General features: G+C 49.2%; 1 protein-coding gene across 1 annotated transcript in view; it reads right to left on the bottom strand.

Annotated features, from left to right (window-relative positions):
* Positions 1 to 22,794, bottom strand: part of rps6kal (ribosomal protein S6 kinase a, like) — a 144,068-nt gene extending 121,274 nt beyond the window's left edge. The window contains exons 1-8 of the mRNA XM_046296269.1: positions 22,424 to 22,794; positions 12,888 to 12,947; positions 9,848 to 10,049; positions 8,934 to 9,014; positions 8,725 to 8,804; positions 7,259 to 7,365; positions 2,938 to 2,975; positions 2,697 to 2,839 (exon numbers count right to left, since the gene is read on the bottom strand). Of these exons, the coding sequence (XP_046152225.1) occupies positions 2,697 to 2,839; positions 2,938 to 2,975; positions 7,259 to 7,365; positions 8,725 to 8,804; positions 8,934 to 9,014; positions 9,848 to 10,049; positions 12,888 to 12,947; positions 22,424 to 22,486 (774 nt within the window). The 5' untranslated portion in view covers positions 22,487 to 22,794. The remainder of the gene's footprint in view (positions 1 to 2,696; positions 2,840 to 2,937; positions 2,976 to 7,258; positions 7,366 to 8,724; positions 8,805 to 8,933; positions 9,015 to 9,847; positions 10,050 to 12,887; positions 12,948 to 22,423) is intronic.
* Positions 22,795 to 27,321: the final 4,527 nt, after the last annotated feature.

Here is a 27,321-nt window from a genome sequence, read left to right as displayed (position 1 = left end):
TAGAGACATTAGGCTGGGGTTATAGGTACAGGTGATGTAGAGGTACAAGTAGAGACATTAGGCTGGGGTTACAGGTACAGGTACAGACATAGGCTGGGGTTACAGGTACAGGTACAGACATTAGGCTGGGGTTACAGGTACAGGTACAGACATTAGGCTGGGGGTTATAGGTACAGGTTACATACATTAGGCTGGGGTTACAGGTACAGGTAGAGACATTAGGCTGGGGTTACAGGTACAGGTGATGTAGAGGTACAGACACTAGGCTGGGGTTATAGGTACAGGTAGAGACATTAGGCTGGGGTTATAGGTACAGGTGATGTAGAGGTACAGGTACAGACACTAGGCTGGGGTTATAGGTACAGGTAGAGACACTAGACTGGTGTTACGGGTACAGGTGATGTAGAGGTACAGGTACAGACATTAGGCTGGGGTTATAGGTACAGGTTAGATACAGGTAGAGACATTAGGCTGGGGTTATAGGTGCATGTTAGATACAGGTAGAGACATTAGGCTGGGGAAACAGGTACAGGTTAGATACAGGTAAAGCCATTAGACTGGGGTTACAGGTACAAACATTAGGCTGGGGTTATAGGTACAGGTTAGATACAGGTAGAGACATTAGGCTGGGGTTACAGGTAAAGCCATTAGGCTGGGGTTACAGGTACAGATTAGATACAGGTACAAACATTAGGCTGGGGTCATAGGTACAGGTGATGTAGAGGTACAGGTAGAGACATTAAGCTGGGGTTACAGGTACAGGTAGAGACATTAGACTGGTGTTACGGGTACAGGTAATGTAGAGGTACAGGTACAGACATTAGGCTGGGGTTATAGGTACAGGTTAGATACAGGTAGAGCCATTAGACTGGGGTTACAGGTACAGACATTAGGCTGGGGTTACAGGTACAGGTTAGATACAGGTACAAACATTAGGCTGGGGTTATAGGTACAGGTAGATACATTAGGCTGGGGATACAGGTACAGGTTAGATACAGGTACAAACATTAGGCTGGGGTTATAGGTACAGGTTAGATACAAGTAGATACATTAGGCTGGGGTTACAGGTACAGGGTAGATACAGGTAGAGACATTAGGCTGGGATTATAGGCACAGGTGATGTAGAGGTACAGGTACAGACATTAGGATGGGGTTATAGGTGCAGGTACAGACACTAGACTGGGGTTATAGGTACAGGTGATGTAGAGGTACAGGTAGAGACACTAGACTGGGGTTATAGGTACAGATGATGTAGAGGTACAGGTAGAGACACTAGACTGGGGTTACAGGTACAGGTACAGACACTAGACTGGGGTTATCGGTACAGGTGATGTAGAGGTGCAGGTACAGACACTAGACTGGGGTTACAGGTACAGACACTAGACTGGGGTTATAGGTACAGGTACAGACACTAGACTGGGGTTATCGGTACAGGTGATGTAGAGGTGCAGGTACAGACACTAGACTGGGGTTATAGGTACAGGTACAGACATTAGGATGGGGTTATAGGTACAGGTGATGTAGAGGTACAGGTACAGACATTAGGCTGGGGTTATAGGTACAGGTTAGATACAGGTAGAGCCATTAGACTGGGGTTACAGGTAGAGCCATTAGACTGGGGTTACAGGTACAGACATTAGGCTGGGGTTACAGGTACAGGTTAGATACAGGTACAAACATTAGGCTGGGGTTATAGGTACAGGTTAGATACAGGTAGATACATTAGGCTGGGGTTACAGGTACAGGTTAGATACAAGTAGATACATTAGGCTGGGGTTACAAGTACAGGTATAGACATTAGGCTGGGGTTACAGGTACAGGGTAGATACAGGTAGAGACATTAGACTGGGGTTATAGGTACAGGTGATGTAGAGGTACAGGTAGAGACACTAGGCTGGGGTTATAGGTACAGGTGATGTAGAGGTACAGGTAGAGACACTAGACTGGGGTTATAGGTACAGGTACAGACACTAGACTGGGGTTACAGGTACAGGTACAGACACTAGACTGGGGTTACAGGTACAGGTACAGACACTAGACTGGGGTTACAGGTACAGGTACAGACACTAGACTGGGGTTACAGGTACAGGTACAGACACTAGACTGGGGTTATATGTACAGGTACAGACACTAGACTGGGGTTATAGGTACAGGTACAGACACTAGGCTGGGGTTATAGGTACAGGTAGAGACACTAAACTGGGGTTATAGGTACAGGTGATGTAGAGGTACAGGTACAGACATTAGGCTGGGGTTATAGGTACAGGTAGAGACACTAGACTGGGGTTATAGGTACAGGTTGAGACACTAGACTGGGGTTATAGGTACAGGTACAGACACTAGGCTGGGGTTATAGGTACAGGTAGAGACACTAAACTGGGGTTATAGGTACAGGTAGAGACACTAGACTGGGGTTATAGGTACAGGTAGAGACACTAGACTGGGGTTATAGGTACAGGTGATGTAGAGGTACAGGTAGAGACATTAGGCTGGGGTTATAGGTACAGGTAGAGACATTAGGCTGGGGTTATAGGTACAGATGATGTAGGGGTACAAGTAGAGACATTTGGCTGGGGTTATAGGTACAGGTAGAGACATTAGGCTGGGGTTATAGGTACAGGTGATGTAGAGGTACAGGTACAGACATTAGGCTGGGGTTACAGGTACAGGTGATGTAGAGGTGTGGGTGTGTTTACCATGAGCACTCCTAGACTCCACCAGTCAGCACTCTGTGTGTGTCCTCTTCTGTTGACGACCTCAGGAGCCATGTACTCCACCGTTCCACAGAATGAATAGGCCTTCTTATCAACATCCACGGACTCCTTACTCAACCCAAAGTCTGAAATGCACAACCACCTCTTTATTTTAGCTCAAACATAAACACACAACATAATCTTCTGAAGCACCACAGCACACAGCCCAGACAGAGAGCCATACCTGTTAACTTGATGTGTCCAGCTTCATCTAACAGAATGCTGAAACCAGAGAACCACATTAGTAGGTATAGTAGAGAAACACACATACCTCCTGACCGTAACAACATCACCATCAACAACAGGACAATGTGTCTTCTAAAGTAAATAGCAGCACCCAAAATACCCCTAACCCATCACAACACCCCTAACCCATCACCCCTAACCCATCACAACACCCCTAACCCATCACAACACCCCTAACCCATCACCCCTAACCCATCACAACACCCCTAACCCATCACAACACCCCTAACCCATCACAACACCCCTAACCCATCACCCCTAACCCATCACAACACCCCTAACCCATCACCCCTAACCCATCACAACACCCCTAACCCATCACAACACCCCTAACCCATCACAACACCCCTAACCCATCACCCCTAACCCATCACAACACCCCTAACCCATCACAACACCCCAAATACCCTAAGCCATCACAACACCCCTAAGCCATCACAACACCCCAAAGCCATCACAACACCCCAAAGCCATCACAACACCCCAAAGCCATCACAACACCCCAAAGCCATCACAACACCCCAAACCCATCACAACACCCCAAACCCATCACAACACCCCTAACCCATCACAACACCCCTAACCCATCACAACACCCCTAACCCATCACAACACCCCTAACCCATCACCCCTAACCCATCACCCCTAACCCATCACAACACCCCTAACCCATCACCCCTAACCCATCACAACACCCCAAAGCCATCACAACACCCCAAATACCCTAACCCCTCACAACACCCCAAAGCCATCACAACACCCCAAAGCCATCACAACACCCCAAAGCCATCACAACACCCCTAACCCATCACAACAACCCTAACCCATCACAACACCCCTAACCCATCACAACACCCCTAACCCATCACAACACCCCTAACCCATCACAACACCCCTAACCCATCACAACACCCCTAACCCATCACAACACCCCTAACCCATCACAACACCCCTAACCCATCACAACACCCCTAACCCATCACCCCTAACCCATCACCCCTAACCCATCACCCCTAACCCATCACCCCTAACCCATCACCCCTAACCCATCACCCCTAACCCATCACAACACCCCTAACCCATCACAACACCCCAAATACCCTAACCCATCACAACACCCCAAACACCCCTAACCCATCACAACACCCCTAACCCATCACAACACCCCTAACCCATCACAACACCCCAAATACCCTAACCCATCACAACACCCCAAATACCCTAACCCATCACAACACCCCCAATACCCTAACCCATCACCCCAAATACCCTAACCCATCACAACACCCCTAACCCATCACAACACCCCTAACCCATCACAACACCCCTAACCCATCACAACACCCCTAACCCATCACAACACCCTAACCCATCACAACACCCCTAACCCATCACAACACCCCTAACACATCACAACACCCCTAACACATCACAACACCCCAAACACCACAACCCATCACAACACCCAAAATACTCTAACCCATCACAACACCCAAAATACCCCTAACCCATCACAACACCCAAAATACCCCTAACCCATCACAACACCAAAAATACCCCTAACCCATCACAACACCCAAAATACCCCTAACCCATCACAACACCCAAAATACCCCTAACCCATCACAACACCCAAAATACCCCTAACCCATCACAACACCCAAAATACCCCTAACCCATCACAACACCTAAAATACCCCTAACCCATCACAACACCCCTAACCCATCACAACACCCCTAACCCATCACAACACCCAAAATACCCTAACCCATCACAACACCCAAAATACCCTAACCCATCACAACACCCAAAATACCCTAACCCATCACAACACCCAAAATACCCTAACCCATCACAACACCTAAAATACCCCTAACCCATCACAACACCCAAAATACCCTAACCCATCACAACACCCCTAACCCATCACAACACCCAAAATACCCCTAACCCATCACAACACCCAAAATACCTCTAACCCATCACAACACCCCTAACCCATCACAACACCCCTAACCCATCACAACACCCAAAATACCCCTAACCCATCACAACACCCCTAACCCATCACAATACCCCTAACCCATCACAACACCCAAAATACCCCAACCCATCACAACACCAAAAATACCCTAACCCATCACAACACCCAAAATACCCCTAACCCATCACAACACCCCTAACCCATCACAACACCCCTAACCCATCACAACACCCCTAACCCATCACAACACCCAAAATACCCCTAACCCATCACAACACCCCTAACCCATCACAACACCCCTAACCCATCACAAACAACACCCCTAACCCATCACAACACCCAAAATACCCCAACCCATCACAACACCCAAAATACCCCAACCCATCACAACACCCAAAATACCCTAACCCATCACAACACCCAAAATACCCCTAACCCATCACAACACCAAAAATACCCTAACCCATCACAACACCAAAAATACCCTAACCCATCACAACACCAAAAATACCCCAACCCATCACAACACCCGTAACCCATCATAACACCGCAAATACCCTAACCCATCACAACACCCCTAACCCATCATAACACCGCAAATACCCTTACCCATCACAACACCTAACCCAACACAACACCCCTAACCCATCACAACACCCAAAATACCCTAACCCATCACAACACCCGTAACCCATCATAACACCGCAAATACCCTAACCCATCACAACACCCCTAACCCATCATAACACCGCAAATACCCTAACCCATCACAACACCTAACCCAACACAACACCCAAAATACCCCTAACCCAACACAACACCCCAACCACCCCAACCCGTCACCAGCAACACCCCAACCCGTCACCAGCAACACCCCAACCCGTCACCAGCAACACCCCAACCAGTCACCAGCAACACCCCAACCAGTCACCAGCAACACCCCAACCAGTCACCAGCAACACCCCAACCTGTCACCAGAAACACCCCAACCAGTCACCAGAAACACCCCAACCAGTCACCAGCAACACCCCAACCAGTCACCAGCAACACCCCAACCAGTCACCAGAAACACCCCAACCAGTCACCAGCAACACCCCAACCAGTCACCAGCAACACCCCAACCTGTCACCAGCAACACCCCAACCAGTCACCAGCAACACCCCAACCTGTCACCAGCAACACCCCAACCTGTCACCAGCAACACCCCAACCTGTCACCAGCAACACCCCAACCTGTCACCAGAAACACCCCAACCTGTCACCAGCAACACCCCAACCAGTCACCAGCAACACCCCAACCAGTCACCAGCAACACCCCAACCAGTCACCAGCAACACCCCAACCAGTCACCAGCAACACCCCAACCAGTCACCAGCAACACCCCAACCAGTCACCAGAAACACCCCAACCAGTCACCAGAAACACCCCAACCTGTCACCAGAAACACCCCAACCTGTCACCAGAAACACCCCAACCTGTCACCAGCAACACCCCAACCTGTCACCAGCAACACCCCAACCTGTCACCAGTCACCAGCAACACCCCAACCTGTCACCAGAAACACCCCAACCTGTCACCAGCAACACCCCAACCTGTCACCAGCAACACCCCAACCTGTCACCAGCAACACCCCAACCTGTCACCAGAAACACCCCAACCTGTCACCAGCAACACCCCAACCAGTCACCAGCAACACCCCAACCAGTCACCAGCAACACCCCAACCAGTCACCAGCAACAGTCACCAGTCACCAGCAACACCCCAACCTGTCACCAGAAACACCCCAACCAGTCACCAGAAACACCCCAACCAGTCACCAGAAACACCCCAACCTGTCACCAGCAACACCCCAACCTGTCACCAGAAACACCCCAACCTGTCACCAGAAACACCCCAACCTGTCACCAGCAACACCCCAACCTGTCACCAGCAACACCCCAACCTGTCACCAGCAACACCCAAACCAGTCACCAGCAACACCCCAACCAGTCACCAGAAACACCCCAACCAGTCACCAGAAACACCCCAACCAGTCACCAGCAACACCCCAACCAGTCACCAGAAACACCCCAACCAGTCACCAGCAACACCCCAACCAGTCACCAGCAACACCCCAACCAGTCACCAGAAACACCCCAACCTGTCACCAGCAACACCCCAACCTGTCACCAGAAACACCCCAACCAGTCACCAGAAACACCCCAACCATGTAGGGGTTTAAATCACTAGAGTTAGAGGCAGAAAGACTAGGAGGGTTAGGGATTATGGTACATACTTCTCTGGTTTGAGGTCTCTGTAAACTATGCCCAGATGGTGCAGGTGGTCGAGGGCCAGAGCCAGCTCTGCTAGGTAGAACTTCACATCTTCCTCTGTAAACATAACCTAGTGAGAACTGGACACATTTACTGTCTGGCCTCGGAGGGAAGAGTCATAGGCAACACATTAGAATGTCACATTCCTAAATACAGTTAGAGCTACACAAAACAATATTATTTACATTATAGAAATAATACTATTTACACATTTAAATACAGCCATATTCTTTATAGCATTATACACTGTGGCCAGTTTATTAGGTACACCACCCCCGTTCATGATAATGGTTAGCTCCTACAGACAGTGAGTCATGTGGCTTGTTATATAAAGCAGGCAGATAGGCATCAAGCCATTCAATAACTGTTCGACAACGTTAGAATGGAAAAAACGAGTGACCTAAGTGACTCTGAGCCGGTCTCCTGGCCTTTTTACACACACAACAGTGCCTAGGGTTTACCCGAGAACGGAGCGACAAACGCAAAACACCTAGCCAACGGCAGTCCTGTGGGCGAAAACAGCCCGTTGATGAGAGGCCAAAGGAGAATGAAGAGAATGGTGCAAGCTAACAGGCAGGCCACAAACAGGCAAATAACAGTGCGGTACAACCGTGGTGTGCAGAACAGCATCTCAGAATGCACAACCACACCGGGATCCAGACGACCACACCGGGATCCAGACGACCACACCGGGATCCAGGCGACCCCACCGGGATCCAGGCGACCCCACCGGGATCCAGGCGACCCCACCGGGATCCAGGCGACCCCACCGGGATCCAGGCGACCCCACCGGGATCCAGGCGACCACACCGGGATCCAGGCGACCACACCGGGATCCAGGCGACCACACCGGGATCCAGGCGACCACACCGGGATCCAGGCGACCCCACCGGGATTCAGGCGACCCCACCGGGATCCAGGCGACCACACCGGGATCCAGGCGACCCCACCGGGATCCAGGCGACCACACCGGGATCCAGACGACCACACCGGGATCCAGACGACCACACCGGGTTCCACTCTTATAGTTGACAAGTGATCACCAATACTGGACAATTGAGGAATGGAAAAACATTGCCTGGTGCGATGAATCCCGGTTCCTGTTGCATCATGCTGGATTTGGCGTAAGCAGTCCATGGCCCCAACCTGCCTGGTGTCAACGGTACAGGCTGGTGGGGGTGGTGTAATGGCGTGGGGAATGTTGTCCTGGCACACGCTAGCAATGCTTGAACGCCACATCTTGTAGAATCCATGCCCCAAAGAATTCTGACTGCACTGGAAGCAAAAGGGGATCCTACCCAGTAGTAGATGGGTGTACCTAATAAACTGGCCATTGACTGTACATTGAAATGCAGTCAAAAGCAAAGTGAATAACCCACATCTTGGGAAATTATTTCTAATGGACTATAGCACTAGAAAGGTGTCTCACCTCTTTGGATAAGCGCGTGAAGACGTCTCCTCCCCTGAGAAAGTCCAGGATTAAATAGAGCTTCCCTTCGGTCTGGAAGGCTGAGAGACAAGAAGCGTTAGACACCTCTATAGTCAGAACAATGACAGAGTGACTAACTGTAGTGCAACTTGACTATGAAGGGGAGATAGGGTAGAGGTGAAGGGTCAGGGGTGAAAGATCAGACTAACCGTAGTGCAACTTGACTATGAAGGGGTGATTGACCTCCACTAAAATGTCTCGCTCCATCTTGGTGCGAACTCTGTCCCTGACTGGACAGACAAAGAGAGAGAGACAGATACAGGGTGACACACCGAGGCACAGGGCGACAGACACAAACACACACAGACACACACACACCGAGGCACAGGGCGACAGACACACACACACACCGAGGCACAGGGCGACAGACACACACAGACACACCGAGGCACAGGGCGACAGACACACACACAGACACACCGAGGTGACAGACACACACACAGACACACCGAGGCACAGGGTGACAGACACACACACAGGCACACCGAGGCACAGGGCGACAGACACACCGAGCGACAGACGCACACAGACACACCGAGGCACAGGGCGACAGACACACACACAGACACACCGAGGCACAGGGCGACAGACACACACACAGACACACCGAGGTGACAGGGCGACAGACACACACAGACACACCGAGGTGACAGGGCGACAGACACACACACAGACACACCGAGGTGACAGGGCGACAGACACACACACAGACACACACACAGACACACCGAGGTGACAGGGCGACAGACACACACACAGACACACCGAGGTGACAGGGCGACAGACACACACACAGACACACCGAGGCACAGGGCGACAGACACACACACAGACACACCGAGGTGACAGACACACACACAGACACACCAAGGCACAGGGTGACAGACACACCGAGGCACAGGGCGACAGACACACCGAGGCACAGGGCGACAGACACACGAGATTCCAGACAAACAGGGCCATTAGTTTCTACAATATGATATGCGTCTATAAAGCATTGAAGTGAGCATAGTGTCAGAGAGACCATCTGAGAGAACATGCATGATGATAAATGGACTGTTACCTTTCAACGAAGCCTTCTTCAGGACTTTCATTGCATATAACTGACACGTGTCTGGACCCGTGACCTTCCGGACCAGAAAGACCTTTCCGAAGGAACCCTGTCCCAGGACCTTAAGCAGCTCAAACTGCCCCGGGTCAGCCTTCTCACAGCCCTCCTTCACATGGTGGGTGATATGAATCTCTGAATAGGACGTAACCTCGTCCTACACACACACACACACACACACACACACACACACACACACACACACACACACACACACACACACACACACACACACACACACACACACACACACACACACACACACACACTTAGTACTGCATGCACACACAAAATATATACGCACATACAACCCCTTATTCAAGTAGGTCACCAGGAACATCTGCCCTACAATCGACGGTCAAGCCATCCACCCTCTCCAACTAGGGAGTCAACTTTGACCCTTCTCTGTCCTGTGATGCCCATATAAACCGTATCCGCTAACATGTTTCTATCTAAGACACATTGCCCGCGCCAAACTATCGCTCTCCCAGCCAGATGCAGAGAAACTAGCCCACACCTAACATGTTTCTATCTAAGACACATTGCCCGGGCCAAACTATCGCTCTCCCAGCCAGATGCAGAGAAACTAGCCCACACCTAACATGTTTCTATCTAAGACACATTGCCCGGGCCAAACTATCGCTCTCCCAGCCAGATGCAGAGAAACTAGCCCACACCTAACATGTTTCTATCTAAGACACATTGCCCGGGCCAAACTATCGCTCTCTCAGCCAGATGCAGAGAAACTAGCCCACACCTAAATGTTTTCCCGGATTGACTACAGCTCTGTTCAGGGGCAAATCACTTCAGAGGCTCCCGAGTGGCGCAGCAGTCTAACACACTTCATCCCAGTGCAAGAGGAGTCACTACCGCCCCTGGTTCGAATCCAGGCTGTATCACATCCGCCCGTGATTGGGAGTCCCATAAGGTGGTGCACAACTGGCCCAGTGCAGTCTGGGTTTGGCCTGGGTAGGCAGTCATTGTAGATAAGAATTTGCTCTTAACTGACTTGACGAGTTAAATAAAAGGTTCAATAAAATAAAACACATTCTCCAGAATAGTGCAGCCTGACCAGGACCAAGACGTCCGCCCACATCACCCCCATCCTTACTGAACTGGCCTCCAGTCAACTAGTGGATCCACTCCAGAATCCTCCTCATAGACTTTAGTCTAGAATAGACTGGGGGACCTCTCATGCCCCTTGCCTACGGATTCTCTCCTTGAACATCTGAGAGTCACGCAATTAATCGGAACCTTTAAAACGGGACATAAAACCCATTTCTAAATACTGTTTTTATGCAAGTACTAATCTGGAAGTGATTTTAGCACCTAGCCTATCTACGGATTCTAAATGTATTCTGTTTTTATTTGATCTTTTTGATGCATTTAACATATACACAACCACTACCAGGAACACTATCCTCTACTATCCTCTACCAGGAACACTATCCTCTACTATCCTCTACCAGGAACACTATCCTCTACTATCCACTACCAGGAACACTATCCTCTACTATCCTCTACCAGGAACACTATCCTCTACTATCCTCTACCAGGAACACTATCCTCTACTATCCTCTACCAGGAACACTATCCTCTACTATCCTCTACCAGGAACACTATCCTCTACTATCCTCTACCAGGAACACTATCCTCTACTATCCTCTACCAGGAACACTATCCTCTACTATCCTCTACCAGGAACACTGTTCTGAAAAGCTCTATACAAATGTCTATTATTATTACTACTACTACTGTGCACACCCCCATGTTCCTCACACCCCCCATGTTCCTCACACCCCCCATGTTCCTCACACCCCCCATGTTCCTCACACTCCCCATGTTCCGCACACCCCCCATGTTCCTCACACCCCTCATGTTCCTCACACTCCCCATGTTCCGCACACCCCCATGTTCCTCACTCCCCCATGTTCCTCACACCCCCATGTTCCTCACAGTGAGACACACCCCCATGTTCCTCACCCCCCATGTTCCTCACCCCCCCATGTTCCTCACACCCCCATGTTCCTCAAAGTGAGACACACCCCCATGTTCCTCACAGTGAGACACACCCCCATGTTCCTCACCCCCATGTTCCTCACAGTGAGACACCCCCATGTTCCTCACACCCCCGTGTTCCTCACACCCCCATGTTCCTCACACCCCCAATGTTCCTCACACCCCCATGTTCCTCACACCCCCATGTTCCTCACACCCCCATGTTCCTCACACCCCCATGTTCCTCACACCCCCATGTTCCTCACACCCCCATGTTCCTCACACCCCCATGTTCCTCACACCCCCATGTTCCTCACACCCCCATGTTCCTCACACCCCCCATGTTCCTCACAGTGAGACACACCCTCCATGTTCCTCACACCCCTCATGTTCCTCACCCCCATGTTCCTCACCCCCATGTTCCTCACAGTGAGACACACCCCCCATGTTCCTCACCCCCATGTTCCTCACACCCCCATGTTCCTCACAGTGAGACACACCCTCCATGTTCCTCACCCCCATGTTCCTCACCCCCCATGTTCCTCACCCCCCATGTTCCTCACCCCCATGTTCCTCACACCCCCATGTTCCTCACCCCCATGTTCCTCACCCCCATGTTCCTCACACCCTCCATGTTCCTCACACCCTCCATGTTCCTCACACCCTCCATGTTCCTCACAGTGAGACACACCCCCATGTTCCTCACCCCCATGTTCCTCACAGTGAGACACACCCTCCATGTTCCTCACCCCCCATGTTCCTCACCCCCATGTTCCTCACACCCCCATGTTCCTCACAGTGACACACACCCTCCATGTTCCTCACACCCTCCATGTTCCTCACACCCTCCATGTTCCTCACACCCTCCATGTTCCTCACACCCTCCATGTTCCTCACACCCTCCATGTTCCTCACACCCTCCATGTTCCTCACACCCTCCATGTTCCTCACACCCCCCATGTTCCTCACAGTGACACACACCCTCCATGTTACTCACACAATGAGTAAAAGACTCTCCCTCGTCCATCGGCTCATCCAGGATCTGGTGACCATTAACCTGGAACACACACACACAGTAAACAACCACGTCAACACAAATTACACAACAACAGAGCTGACACACAACACGATGGGAGCGTTCCAGCAGGTCAATTTGGCTAAAACAAGAGCTGTTACAGACGAAATAAAATCTTAGTCGCCTGTTCATTCAACCAATCGGACATTTTTAAATTAGTATTTTTCCATATATAGACACACCCTATGTTTCATTAAAAAAAACAACTATATGCATTGAGCTTGACTGATGCTTAAAGCTTATGGTTTGATGAAATGAGACAAATGCCCCAAGAGGGAGTTAGAGATCTAGATGAACAGAAGAAAAAAAAACATTGCCCCAACTATTCTCCTCCTGCTTGCTTTCGCAGATTCTGCCATTATTCCTGAAGCTACCGGTAAAAGGCGGGGAGACTGCAGCCCTATGTGGAATGCCAATTTATCTTACCATTTCACCAATCTGCGTGCGTGCAAGTTATGGTTTTCACATGTACATTTTTGTGAAAGCTTCATTTAATTGATAACATCTAAATACCTCAATCATTGTCATGGGGTTAACCAAAAGTATATATATAAATCTAAATGCAAATTATACTAACCAAGAAATGTACTTCTATTGTCAACTACAGCACATTCGGGAAAGTATTCAGACCACTTGACTTTTATAAGATTTTGTTAAAATGGATTAAATACATGTTTTCCTCATCTACATACAATACCCCATAATGACGAAGCGGAAACAGGTTTTATTTTATTATATATATATATTTTTAAATGTACGTTAGTATTCAGTCCCTTTGCTATGAGACTCGAAATTCAGCCCACGTGCATCCTGTTTCCATTGATCATCCTTGATGTTTCTACAACTTGATTGGAGTCCAGCTGTGGTAGATTCAATTGATTGGACATGATTTGGAAAGGCACACACCTGTCTATATAAGGTTCCACAGTTGACAGTGTATGTTAGAGCAAAAACCAATCCATGAGGTCGAAGGAAATGTCCATAGCGCTCAGAGACAGGATTGTGTCCAGGCACAGATCTGGGGAAGGGTACCAAAAAATGTCTGCAGCATTGAAGGTCCCCAAGAACACAATGGCCTCCATCATTATTAAATGGAAGAAGTTTGGAACAACCAAGACTCTTCCTAGAGCTGGCTGCCCAGATAAACTGATCAATCGGGGAGAAGGGCCTTGGTCAGGGAGTTGACCAAGAAACCGATGGTCACTATGACAGCACTCCAGAGTTCCTCTGTGGAGATGGGAGAACCTTCCAGAAAGACAATCAGCTCTGCAGCACTCCACCAAGCAGGCCTTTATGGTAGAGTGACCAGACGGAAGCCACTCCTCAGTAAAGGGCACGACAGCCGGCATGGAGTTTGACAAAAAGCACCTAAAGGACTCTCAGACAATTAGAAACAAGATTCTCTGATCTGATGAAACCAAGATTGAACTCTTTGGCCTGAATGCCAAGCGTCAAATCTGGAAGAAACCCAGCACCAACCCTACAGTGAAGCATGGTGGTGGCAGCATCATGCTGTGGGGATGTTTTTCAGAGGCAGGGACTGGGAGACTAGTCAGGATCAGGGGAAAGATGAACGGAGCAAAGCACAGGGAGACCTTTGATGAAAACCTGCTCCAGAGCACGCAGGACCTCTGGACCTACCTGGGGCAAAGGTTCACCTTCCAACAGGACAACAATCCTAAGCACAAAGCCAAGACAACGCAGGAGTTGCTTCGGGACAAGTCTCTGAATGTCCTTGAGTGTCCCAGCCAGAGCCTGGACTTGAACCTGATCAAACATCTCTGGAGACCTGAAAATAGCTGTGCAATGGAGCTCCCCATCCAACCTGACAGAGCTTGATAGGATCTTCAGAGAAGAGAAACTACCCAAATAGAGCTGTGCCAAGCTTTTAGCGTAATACCCAAGAAGACTTGAGGCTGTAAACGCTGCCAAAGGTGCTTCATCAAAGTACTGAGTAAAGGCTCTAAATACTTATGTTAATGTGATTTATTTTTATACATACACATTTGCACAAATTTCTGAACCTGTTTTTGCTTTGTCATTATGGAGTATTGTGAGTAGATTGATGAGGGGAAAAAACAATTTAAATCAATTTTAGAATAACGTAACAAAATGTGTAAAAGTGTCTGAATCCAAGGGCACTGTAATATTCACTACCGAGCAACAGTTTTACAACACCGACTCATTCAAGGGTGTTTCTTTCTTTTTACATTGTAGAATAATAGTTTAGACATCAAAACTATGAAATAACAGATATGGAATAATTTAGTAACCAAGTGTTAAATCAAAATATATTTTATATTTGAGATTTTTCATATTGCCACCCTTTGCCTTGATGACAGCTATGCACACTTGGCATTCTCTCAACCAGCTTCACCTGGAATGCTTTTTCAACAGTCATGAAGGTGAGCACTTGTTGGCTGCTTTTCCTTCACTCTGCAGTCCGACTTATCTCAAACCATATAAATTTGGTTGAGGTCGGGTGGTTGTGAAGGCCAGGTCATCTGATGCAGCACGCCATCACTCTGCTTCTTGGTCAAATAGCCCTTACACAGCCTGGAGGTGTTTTGAGTCATTGTCCTGTTGAAAAACAAATACTAAGCCCAAACCAGATGGGATGGCGTATCGCTGCAAAATGCTGTGGTAGCCATGCTGGTTAAGTGTGCTTGAATATCTAAATAAATCACTGACAGTGTCACCAGCAAAGCACCCTCCACTAAACACCTCCTGCTCCATTCTTTACAGATGGAAACACACATGTGGATATCATCTGCTCACCCACACTGCATCTCACAAACACAAGGCAGTTGGGAACCAAAAATCTCCAATTTGGACTCCAGATCAAAGGACAAATTTCCACCGGTCTAAAGTCCATTGCTCGTGTTTCTTGGCTCAAGCAAGTCTCTTCTTATCATTGGTGTCCTTTAGTGGTGGTTTCTTTGCAGCAATTCAACCATAAAGGCCTGACTCAGAGTATCCACTCCTCCTGACTCACAGTAGTACCCGCAAAATCACCAGTCTCAACGTCAACAGTGAATAGACGACTCTGGAATGCCTGCCTTCTGGCAGAGTTGCAAAGAAAAAGCCATATCTCAGACTGGCCAATATTTATTTATTTATTAAGATGGGCAAAGGAACACAGACATTGGACAGAGGAACTCTGCCTACAAAGCAAGCATCCCTCTTCACTGTTGACTTTGAGACTGGTGTTTTGCGGATACTATTTAATGAAGCTGCCAGTTGAGGACTTCTGAGGCATGTTTCTCAAACTAGACACTAATGTACTTGTCCCCATGTTCAGTTGTGCACCGGGGCCTCCCACTCCTCTTTCTATTCCGCTTAGAGCTAGTTTGCACTGTTCTATGAAGGGAGTAGTACACAGCGTTGTATGAGTTCTTCCATTTCTTGGCAATTTCTCGCATGGAATAGACTTAATTTCTCAGTACAAGAATAGCCTGATGAGTTTCAGAAGAAAGTGTTTTGTTTCTGGCCATTTTGAGCCTGTAATCGAACCCACAAATGCTGATTCTTCAGATACTCAACTAGTCTAAAGGCCAGTTTTACTGCTTCTTTAAATCAGAAGTTTTCAGCTGTGCCAACATAATTGCAAAAGGGGTTTCTAATGCTCATAATTGCCTTTTAAAATGATAAACTTGGATAAGCTAACACAACGTGCCATTGAAACACAGGGATGATGGTTGCTGATAATGGGCCTCTGTACAACTATATAGATATTCCATTTAAAAATCAGCCGTTTCCAGCTACAATAGTCATTTACAACATTAACAATGTCTACACTGTATTTCTGATCAATTGGATGTTATTTTAATGGACAAAAAAAATGTGCTTTTCTTATTTATATGTGAGACTCCGTGTACACAGAGCATATGTCTACATATCGACTGCATGAACTTGTGATCAAAGTTCATGCAGGTTTTTATGAAGCCGCCTCAAGTCGCTGCAGTTACTCAAACAAGGGCAACACTGCCATGTTACACAGAGCCTTGATGTAGGCAACAACCGTGTCCGACTCCCAGATCCCCTGACGTTCGTCTACAGCTGGTCTTACTGCACAGCCAATGACTGCAGACCCTGTTAATATGACGCCAGATCAACATTCAAACTAGAGTCGATTGACGCACCTGTGGATAACAAAACAATACGCACCTGTGCATAACAAAACAATACGCACCTGTGCATAACAAAACAATACGCACCTGTGCTGTGGATAACAAAACAATACGCACCTGTGCATAACAAAACAATACGCACCTGTGCATAACAAAACAATACGCACCTGTGGATAACAAAACAATACGCACCTGTGGATAACAAAACAATACGCACCTGTGGATAACAAAACAATACGCACCTGTGGATAACAAAACAATACGCACCTGTGCATAACAAAACAATACGCACCTGTGCATAACAAAACAATACGCACCTGTGCATAACAAAACAATACGCACCTGTGCATAACAAAACAATACGCACCTGTGGATAACAAAACAATACGCACCTGTGCATAACAAAACAATACGCACCTGTGGATAACAAAACAATACGCACCTGTGGATAACAAAACAATACGCACCTGTGCATAACAAAACAATACGCACCTGTGGATAACAAAACAATACGCACCTGTGCATAACAAAACAATACGCACCTGTGCATAACAAAACAATCCACATAAAAAAATCTGTCAGTTTAAGCTGGGGATGTTTTTTTTGTTTTGCATTGGATGAGTCTCAAGACATAGGCATCTGACAATGTCTCACTTCCAGGCTGAAAGATGGCAGAACTAGAGTGGTGTTTGTCAGACCAGGAGACATCCCGAATATCTTCTCACAAAAACATCTGCAGCGTCCGAATCTATTATGACCACTCTACGGAAAGGGGAGACTCATGAATATGATGATGTTCTCCGTTCAGAGACGTCTCTGTACCGTCGACGTGACAACTTCTGTTTGGTCCAAACCGTTTGGGCTACAAACAAGTGTCACAGGACTCCTCTGAAGGTAACCAGTACCAGGCTTTTTTAAACAAATGGATGGTAGTTTTGAGGTGAAATGTGTCAAAACCAGCCTCTTCCAGATACACCAGCCTCTTCCAGATACACCAGCCTCTTCCAGATACACCAGCCTCTTCCAGATACACCAGCCTCTTCCAGATACACCAGCCTCTTCCAGATACACCAGCCTCTTCCAGATACACCAGCCTCTTCCAGATACACCAGCCTCTTCCAGATACACCAGCCTCTTCCAGATACACCAGCCTCTTCCAGATACACCAGCCTCTTCCACCCTACACCAGCCTCTTCCACCCTACACCAGCCTCTTCCACCCTACACCAGCCTCTACTGGCCTCAACCAGGAACACCAGCCTCTACCAGATACACCAGCCTCTACCAGATACACCAGCCTCTACCAGATACACCAGCCTCTACCAGATACACCAGCCTCTACCAGATACACCAGCCTCTACCAGATACACCAGCCTCTTCCAGATACACCAGCCTCTACCATCCTCCACCAGGAACACCAGCCTCTTCCAGATACACCATCCTCCACCAGATACACCAGCCTCCACCAGATACACCAGCCTCCACCAGGAACACCAGCCTCCACCAGCCTCCACCAGCCTCTACCATCCTACACCAGCCTCTACCATCCTACACCAGCCTCTACCATCCTACACCAGCCTCTACCATCCTACACCAGCCTCTTCCATCCTACACCAGCCTCTTCCATCCTACACCAGCCTCTTCCATCCTACACCAGCCTCTTCCATCCTACACCAGCCTCTTCCATCCTACACCAGCCTCTTCCATCCTACACCAGCCTCTTCCATCCTACACCAGCCTCTTCCATCCTACACCAGCCTCTTCCATCCTACACCAGCCTCTTCCATCCTACACCAGCCTCTTCCATCCTACACCAGCCTCTTCCATCCTACACCAGCCTCTACTGTCCTCAAACAGGAACATCGGCCTCTACTATCCTCCACCAGACATACAAGCCCACTGATAATCTCCCTCGATCTGGGGCTCCACGCAAGATCTCACCCCGTGGGGTGAAAATTATTACAAGAACGGTGAGCAAAAATCCCAGAACCACACGGGGGGGACCTAGTGAATGACCTGCAGAGAGCTGAGACCAAAGTAACAAAGCCTACCATCAGTAACACACTACGCCGCCAGGGACTCAAATCCTGCAGTGCCAGACGTGTCCCCCTGCTTATTAAGCCAGTACATGTCCAAGCCCGTCTGAAGTTTGCTAGAGAGCATTTGGATGATCCAGAAGAAGATTGGGAGAATGTCATATGGTCAGATTAATCCAAAATATAACTTTTTGGTAAAAACTCAACTCGTCGTATTTGGAAGACAAAGAATTCTGAGTTGCATCCAAAGAACACCAAACCTACTGTGAAGCATGGGGGTGGAAACATCATGCTTTGGGGCTGTTTTTCTGCAAAAGGACCAGGACGACTGATCCGTGTAAAGGAAAGAATGAATTGGGCCATGTATCGTGAGATTTTGAGTGAAAACCTCCTTCCATCAGCAAGGGCTTTGAAGATGAAATGTGGCTGGGTCTTTCAGCATGACAATGATCCCAAACACACTGCCCGGGCAACGAAGGAGTGGCTTCGTAAGATGCATTTCAAGGTCCTGGAGTGGCCTAGCCAGTCTCCAGATCTCAACTCCATAGAAAATCTTTGTTGCCCAGCAACAGCCCCAAAACATCAAGGCTCTAGAGGAGATCTATCTGCATGGAGGAATGGGCCAACAGTGTGTGAAAACCTTGTGAAGACAGAAAACGTTTGCTAACAAAGGGTATATAAACAAAGTATTGACATAAACTTTTGTTATTGACCAAATATTTATTTTACACCATAATTTGCAAATAAATTCATTAAAAAAATCCTACAATGTGATTTTCTGGAATTTTTTCTCTCATTTTGTCTGTCATAGTTGAAGTATACCTATGATGAAAATTACAGGCCTCTCATCTTTTTAAGTGGGAGAACTTGCACAATTGGTGGCTGACTAAATACTTTTTTGCCCCACTGTGTGTGTGTGTGTATATATATATATTGCTCAAAAAAATAAAGGGAACACTAAAATAACACATCCTAGATCTGAATGAATGAAATATTCTTATTAAATACATTTTTCTTTACATAGTTGAATGTGCTGACAACAAATTCACACAAGAATTATCAATGGATATCAAAGTTATCAACCCATGGAGGTCTGGATTTGGAGTCACACTCAAAATGAAAGTGGAAAACCATACTACAGGCTGATCCAACATTGATGTAATGTCCTTAAAACAAGTCAAAATGAGGCTCAGTAGTGTGTGTGTGACCTCCACGTGCCTGTATGACCTCCCTACAACGCCTGGGCATGCTCCTGATGAGGTGGCGGATGGTCTCCTGAGGGATGTGGTGCAGCGTTGGTGGATGGATCGAGACATGATGTCCCAGATGTGCTCAATTGGATTCAGGTCTGGGGAACGGGCGGGCCAGTCCATGGCATCAATGCCTTCCTCTTGCAGGAACTGCTGACACACTCCAGCCACATGAGGTCTTGCATTGTCTTGCATTAGGAGGAACCCAGGGCCAACCGCACCAGCATATGGTCTCACAAGGGGTCTGAGGATCTCATCTCGGTACCTAATGACAGTCAGGCTACCTCTGGCGAGCACATGGAGGGCTGTGTGGCCCCCCAAAGAAATGCCACCCCACACCATGACTGACCCACCTCCAAACCGGTCATGCTGGAGGATACTGCAGGCAGCAGAATGTTCTCCACGGCGTCTCCAGACTCTGTCACATGTACTCAGTGTGAACCTGCTTTCATCTGTGAAGAGCACAGGGCGCCAGTGGCGAATTTGCCAATCTTGGTGTTCTCTGGCAAATGCCAAACGTCCTGCACGGTGTTGGGCTGTATAAGCACAACCCCCACCTGTGGACATCGAGCCCTCATACCACCCTCATGGAGTCTGTTTCTGATCGTTTGAGCAGACACATGCACATTTGTGGCCTGCTGGAGGTCATTTTGCAGGGCTCTGGCAGTGCTCCTCCTTGCACAAAGGCGGAGGTAGCGGTCCAGCTGCTGGGTTGTTGCCCTCCTACGGCCTCCTCCACGTCTCCTGATGTACTGGCCTGTCTCCTGGTAGCGCCTCCATGCTCTGGACACTACGCTGACAGACACAGCAAGCCTTCTGGCCACAGCTCGCATTGATGTCCCATCCTGGATGAGCTGCACTACCTGAGCCACTTGTGTGGGTTGTAAACTCCGTGTCATGCTACCACTAGAGTGAAAGCACCGCCAGCATTCAAAAGTGACCAAAACATCAGCCAGGAAGCATAGGAACTGAGAAGTGGTCTGTGGTCACCACCTGCAGAACCACTCCTTTATTGGGGGTGTCTTGCTAATTGCCTATAATTTTCACCTGTTGTCTATCCCATTTGCACAACAGCATGTGAAATTTATTGTCAATCAGTGTTGCTTCCTAAGTGGACAGTTTGATTTCACAGAAGTGTGATTGACTTGGAGTTACATTGTGTTGTTTAAGTGTTCCCTTTATTGTTTTGAGCAGTGTATATATATAAAGAAAAAAATACAATGGCAAAAGTAAAAGATTTTTGTTGCATTTCAGCTAACTCTACCCCTCACCTCCTTCTCATAACAAGTCAAACTCTACCCCTCACCTCCTTCTCATAACAAGTCAAACTCTACCCCTCACCTCCTTCTCATAACAAGTCAACCTCTACCCCTCACCTCCTTCTCATAACAAGTCAAACTCTACCCCTCACCTCCTTCTCATAACAAGTCAAACTCTACCCCTCACCTCCTTCTCATAACAAGTCAAACTCTACCCCTCACCTCCTTCTCATAACAAGTCCAATCTGACGTGAATTTGACTGAATCTAGACCCATGATGACCGGCCCACCAGCCGTGTCTGAACGGTGGGACCGGGGACTCTGCTGGCAGCTACAACGTCAACACTAGCGCATTACAGTTTCATGTCTGGTACAGTCCCCAGCACGTCGAAACACGCGGATGGTTTACCGAACAATAGAAATGATGTAGTTATTAAGGACTGACTTTATAGCTAACGCAGTGACAGCCGCCGGTAATTGAGGCGTTAACGTTACTAGCCTGATAAATGAACGGACAAAACAACAGCTAACATCCACTCCAGCACCGAAGGAACTGGTGAAAACAGCCCAATATGAACCCGATACATTTCATCAAGGACAACAGTTGCTGCCTCAAAATAAACACAGTTCGCATAAATAATCTGCTAGTTTGCACCACTAGCATTAACCTGCTGCTCCTTTAGCATGCATGTTGTCTCACAGTTATATAGTCGCAATTTCATACGTTTTGCTGGGACATAAAACAGCCTTCCATCCCATGCAGAAGCTATAATAGTGAACTAACCTCACTACTAACACTGGTCACCTCCATTTTGTCCCAGGGTTCGTGCGGCTGGGAGAACGGCATCGTAGTCGGAGATAGACCGCTGCTCCAAGCCGAATCCCCCCCGCTGATAGCCCACCGGAGATTCTGCCTTCACGGTCGGGCACGAGACAGATCTGGGTCGCCGGCGCCTACTGCCCGGGGAAGATCAGACATATGGCAACCGATTTTACGTTCTTCTCCCATAGATTAATATGGGCGTCTCTATCCTCAGCATCAATGCACTGAGAGGCCATTGACGTAGCTCTGACGCAATTCAGTTAAGGATTTCCCCCATAATAGGCAAACAAACAAAGCAGGGAGAGCAGAGCAGAGGGGGAGAGGAAAGGAGAGCAGAGGAGAGGAAAGGAGAGCAGAGGAGAGGAAAGGAGAGCAGAGGAGAGGAAAGGAGAGCAGAGCAGAGCAGAGGGGGAGAGGAAAGGAGAGCAGAGGAGAGGAAAGGAGAGCAGAGGAGAGGAAAGGAGAGCAGAGGAGAGGAAAGGAGAGCAGAGCAGAGCAGAGGGGGAGAGGAAAGGAGAGCAGAGGAGAGCAGAGGGGAGAGGAAAGGAGAGCAGAGCAGAGGGGAGAGGAAAGGAGAGCAGAGCAGAGCAGAGGGGGAGAGGAAAGGAGAGCAGAGGAGAGGAGAGGAAAGGAGAGCAGAGGGGGAGAGGAAAGGAGAGCAGAGCAGAGGGGGAGAGGAAAGGAGAGCAGAGCAGAGTAGAGGGGGAGAGGAAAGGAGAGCAGAGCAGAGCAGAGGGGGAGAGGAAAGGAGAGCAGAGCAGAGGGGGAGAGCAGAGCAGAGCAGAGCAGAGCAGAGCAGAGGGGGAGAGGAAAGGAGAGCAGAGGAGAGGAAAGGAGAGCAGAGCAGAGCAGAGCAGAGCAGAGCAGAGGGGGAGAGGAAAGGAGAGCAGAGGAGAGGAAAGGAGAGCAGAGGAGAGGAAAGGAGAGCAGAGGAGAGGAAAGGAGAGCAGAGCAGAGCAGAGGGGGAGAGGAAAGGAGAGCAGAGGAGAGGAAAGGAGAGCAGAGGAGAGGAAAGGAGAGCAGAGGAGAGGAAAGGAGAGCAGAGGAGAGGAAAGGAGAGCAGAGCAGAGCAGAGGGGGAGAGGAAAGGAGAGCAGAGGAGAGCAGAGGGGGAGAGGAAAGGAGAGCAGAGCAGAGGGGGAGAGGAAAGGAGAGCAGAGCAGAGCAGAGCAGAGGGGGAGAGGAAAGGAGAGCAGAGGAGAGGAGAGGAAAGGAGAGCAGAGGGGGAGAGGAAAGGAGAGCAGAGCAGAGGGGGAGAGGAAAGGAGAGCAGAGCAGAGCAGAGGGGGAGAGGAAAGGAGAGCAGAGCAGAGCAGAGGGGGAGAGGAAAGGAGAGCAGAGCAGAGGGGGAGAGCAGAGCAGAGCAGAGCAGAGCAGAGCAGAGGGGGAGAGGAAAGGAGAGCAGAGGAGAGGAAAGGAGAGCAGAGCAGAGCAGAGCAGAGCAGAGCAGAGCAGAGGGGGAGAGGAAAGGAGAGCAGAGGAGAGCAGAGCAGAGCAGAGGGGGAGAGGAAAGGAGAGCAGAGGAGAGGAAAGGAGAGCAGAGCAGAGGGGGAGAGGAAAGGAGAGCAGAGGAGAGGAAAGGAGAGCAGAGCAGAGGGGGAGAGGAAAGAGAAAGGAGAGCAGAGCAGAGCAGAGCAGAGCAGAGCAGAGCAGAGCAGAGGGGGAGAGGAAAGGAGAGCAGAGCAGAGCAGAGGGGGAGAGGAAAGGAGAGCAGAGCAGAGCAGAGCAGAGGGGGAGAGGAAAGGAGAGCAGAGCAGAGCAGAGCAGAGGGGGAGAGGAGAGCAGAGCAGAGCAGAGGAAAGGAGAGCAGAGGGGGAGAGGAAAGGAGAGCAGAGCAGAGCAGAGGAAAGGAGAGCAGAGGGGGAGAGGAAAGGAGAGCAGAGCAGAGCAGAGGGGGAGAGGAAAGGAAAGGAGAGCAGAGCAGAGGGGGAGAGGAAAGGAGAGCAGAGCAGAGCAGAGCAGAGGGGGAGAGGAAAGGAGAGCAGAGGAGAGGGGGAGAGGAAAGGAGAGCAGAGCAGAGCAGAGCAGAGGGGGTGAGGAAAGGAGAGCAGAGCAGAGCAGAGCAGAGCAGAGGGGGAGAGGAAAGGAGAGCAGAGCAGAGCAGAGCAGAGGGGGAGAGGAAAGGAGAGCAGAGCAGAGCAGAGCAGAGGGGGAGAGGAAAGGAGAGCAGAGCAGAGCAGAGCAGAGGAGAGCAGAGCAGAGGGGGAGAGGAAAGGAGAGCAGAGCAGAGCAGAGGGGGAGAGGAAAGGAGAGCAGAGCAGAGGGGGAGAGGAAAGGAGAGCAGAGCAGAGGGGAGAGGAAAGGAGAGCAGAGCAGAGCAGAGCAGAGGGGGAGAGGAAAGGAGAGCAGAGCAGAGGAAAGGAGAGCAGAGCAGAGGGGGAGAGGAAAGGAGAGCAGAGCAGAGCAGAGGGGGAGAGGAAAGGAGAGCAGAGCAGAGGAAAGGAGAGCAGAGCAGAGGGGGAGAGGAAAGGAGAGCAGAGCAGAGCAGAGGGGGAGAGGAAAGGAGAGCAGAGCAGAGGGGGAGAGGAAAGGAGAGCAGAGCAGAGGGGGAGAGGAAAGGAGAGCAGAGCAGAGGGGGAGAGGAAAGGAGAGCAGAGCAGAGGAAAGGAGAGCAGAGCAGAGGAAAGGAGAGCAGAGCAGAGCAGAGGGGGAGAGGAAAGGAGAGAAGTGCAGAGGGGAAGAGGAAAGGAGAGAAGTGCAGAAGGGAAGAGGAAAGGAGAGCAGAGCAGAGCAGAGCAGAGGGGGAGAGGAAAGGAGAGCAGAGCAGAGGGGGAGAGGAAAGGAGAGCAGAGCAGAGCAGAGCAGAGCAGAGCAGAGGGGGGGAGGAAAGGAAAGGAGAGCAGAGCAGAGGGGGAGAGGAAAGGAGAGAAGTGCAGAGGGGAAGAGGAAAGGAGAGAAGTGCAGAAGGGAAGAGGAAAGGAGAGAAGTGCAGAGGGGAAGAGGAAAGGAGAGAAGTGCAGAGGGGAAGAGGAAAGGAGAGAAGTGCAGAGGGGAAGAGGAAAGAAGAGAAGAGGAGTGGAAAGGAGTGGGAGAGGGAGAAAAAAGGAGGGGAGAGGGAGAAGAGAGGAGAACAGAGAGGGAGAGGAGGAGGAGGAGAGCTTGGGGGGGGGAGAAGAGCACAGGGGGAGAGGAAAGGAGAGGCGAGGGAGAAGGCCGGGGGGGCATCGTACTATGTAGCAAGACATTAGAGCAGTCAACATTAGAAATGGCAGTGTGTAACAACGATGGCTACAAGGCATGGAGATGTTATCGCCCAGGCTCTTTGATGGATCCTAGTTACAATGTAATTCCACCAATCACATCCATATTTATTATAGTAGCTACTGTATCTCTCTATTCATCTTCAGAACAGGACAACAAGAACAAACCATGAAATCACACTTGATGTGCCAACTTCATTGTAAATGCCAAAAGGAGAACTTTGTACTATAGTAAAGGGCCAGGTCTAGACCTACTAGTGTTAGAATAGTAAAGGGCCAGGTCTAGACCTACTGGTGTTAGAATAGTAAAGGGCCAGGTCTAGACCTACTAGTGTTAGAATAGTAAAGGGCCAGGTCTAGACCTAGAAGTGTTAGAATAGTAAAGGGCCAGGTCTAGACCTACTAGTGTTAGAATAGTAAAGGGCCAGGTCTAGACCTACTAGTGTTAGAATAGTAAAGGGCCAGGTCTAGACCTACTAGTGTTGGAAGAGTAAAGGGCCAGGTCTAGACCTACTAGTGTTAGAATAGTAAAGGGCCAGGTCTAGACCTACTAGTGTTAGAATAGTAAAGGGCCAGGTCTAGACCTACTAGTGTTAGAATAGTAAAGGGCCAGGTCTAGACCTACTAGTGTTGGAAGAGTAAAGGGCCAGGTCTAGACCTACTAGTGTTGGAAGAGTAAAGGGCCAGGTCTAGACCTACCCACCACATAACCCCCCTATAGAACTCTCCCACCACATAACTCCCCTATAGAACTCTCCCTCCACATAACTCCCCTATAGAACTCTCCCACCACATAACCCCCCTATAGAACTCTCCCACCACATAACTCCCCTATAGAACTCTCCCACCACATAACCCCCCTATAGAACTCTCCCTCCACATAACTCCCCTATAGAAGTCTCCCTCCACATAACTCTCATATAGAACTATCCCACCACATAACTCTCCTATCACACTCCTACCACTCCTACCACAAACACACACACACACACACATACTTAGGTGTCTGGTGAGACTGTAAACTCTCCTTCCAGACCCATATCAAACATCTCCAATCCAAAGTTAAATCTAGAATTGGCTTCCTATTTCGCAACAAAGCATCCTTCACTCATGCTGCCAAACATACCCTTGTAAAACTGACCATCCTACCAATCCTCGACTTTGGCGATGTCATTTACAAAATAGCCTCCAATACCCTACTCAACAAATTGGATGCAATCTATCACTGTGCAATCCGTTTTGTCACCAAAGCCCCATATACTACCCACCATTGCGACCTGTACGCTCTCGTTGACTGGCCCTCGCTTCATACTCGTCGCCAAACCCACTGGCTCCATGTCATCGACAAGAACCTGCTAGGTATATTCCCCCCTTACCTCAGCTCGCTGGTCACCATAGCATCTCCCACCTGTAGCACACGCTCCAGCAGGTATATCTCTCTAGTCACCCCCAAAACCAATTCTTTCTTTGGCCGCCTCTCCTTCCAGTTCTCTGCTGCCAATGACTGGAACGAACTACAAAATTCTCTGAAACTGGGAACACTTATCTCCCTCACTAGCTTTAAGCACCAGCTGTCAGAGCAGCTCACAGATTACTGCACCTGTACATAGCCCACCTATAATTTAGCCCACACAACTACCTCTTTCCCAACTGCATTTAAT

This window comes from Oncorhynchus gorbuscha, linkage group LG13 (genome assembly GCF_021184085.1).
Source record: "Oncorhynchus gorbuscha isolate QuinsamMale2020 ecotype Even-year linkage group LG13, OgorEven_v1.0, whole genome shotgun sequence".
Lineage (NCBI taxonomy): Eukaryota > Metazoa > Chordata > Actinopteri > Salmoniformes > Salmonidae > Oncorhynchus > Oncorhynchus gorbuscha.
This window is presented reverse-complemented; position numbering and strand designations above follow the sequence as displayed.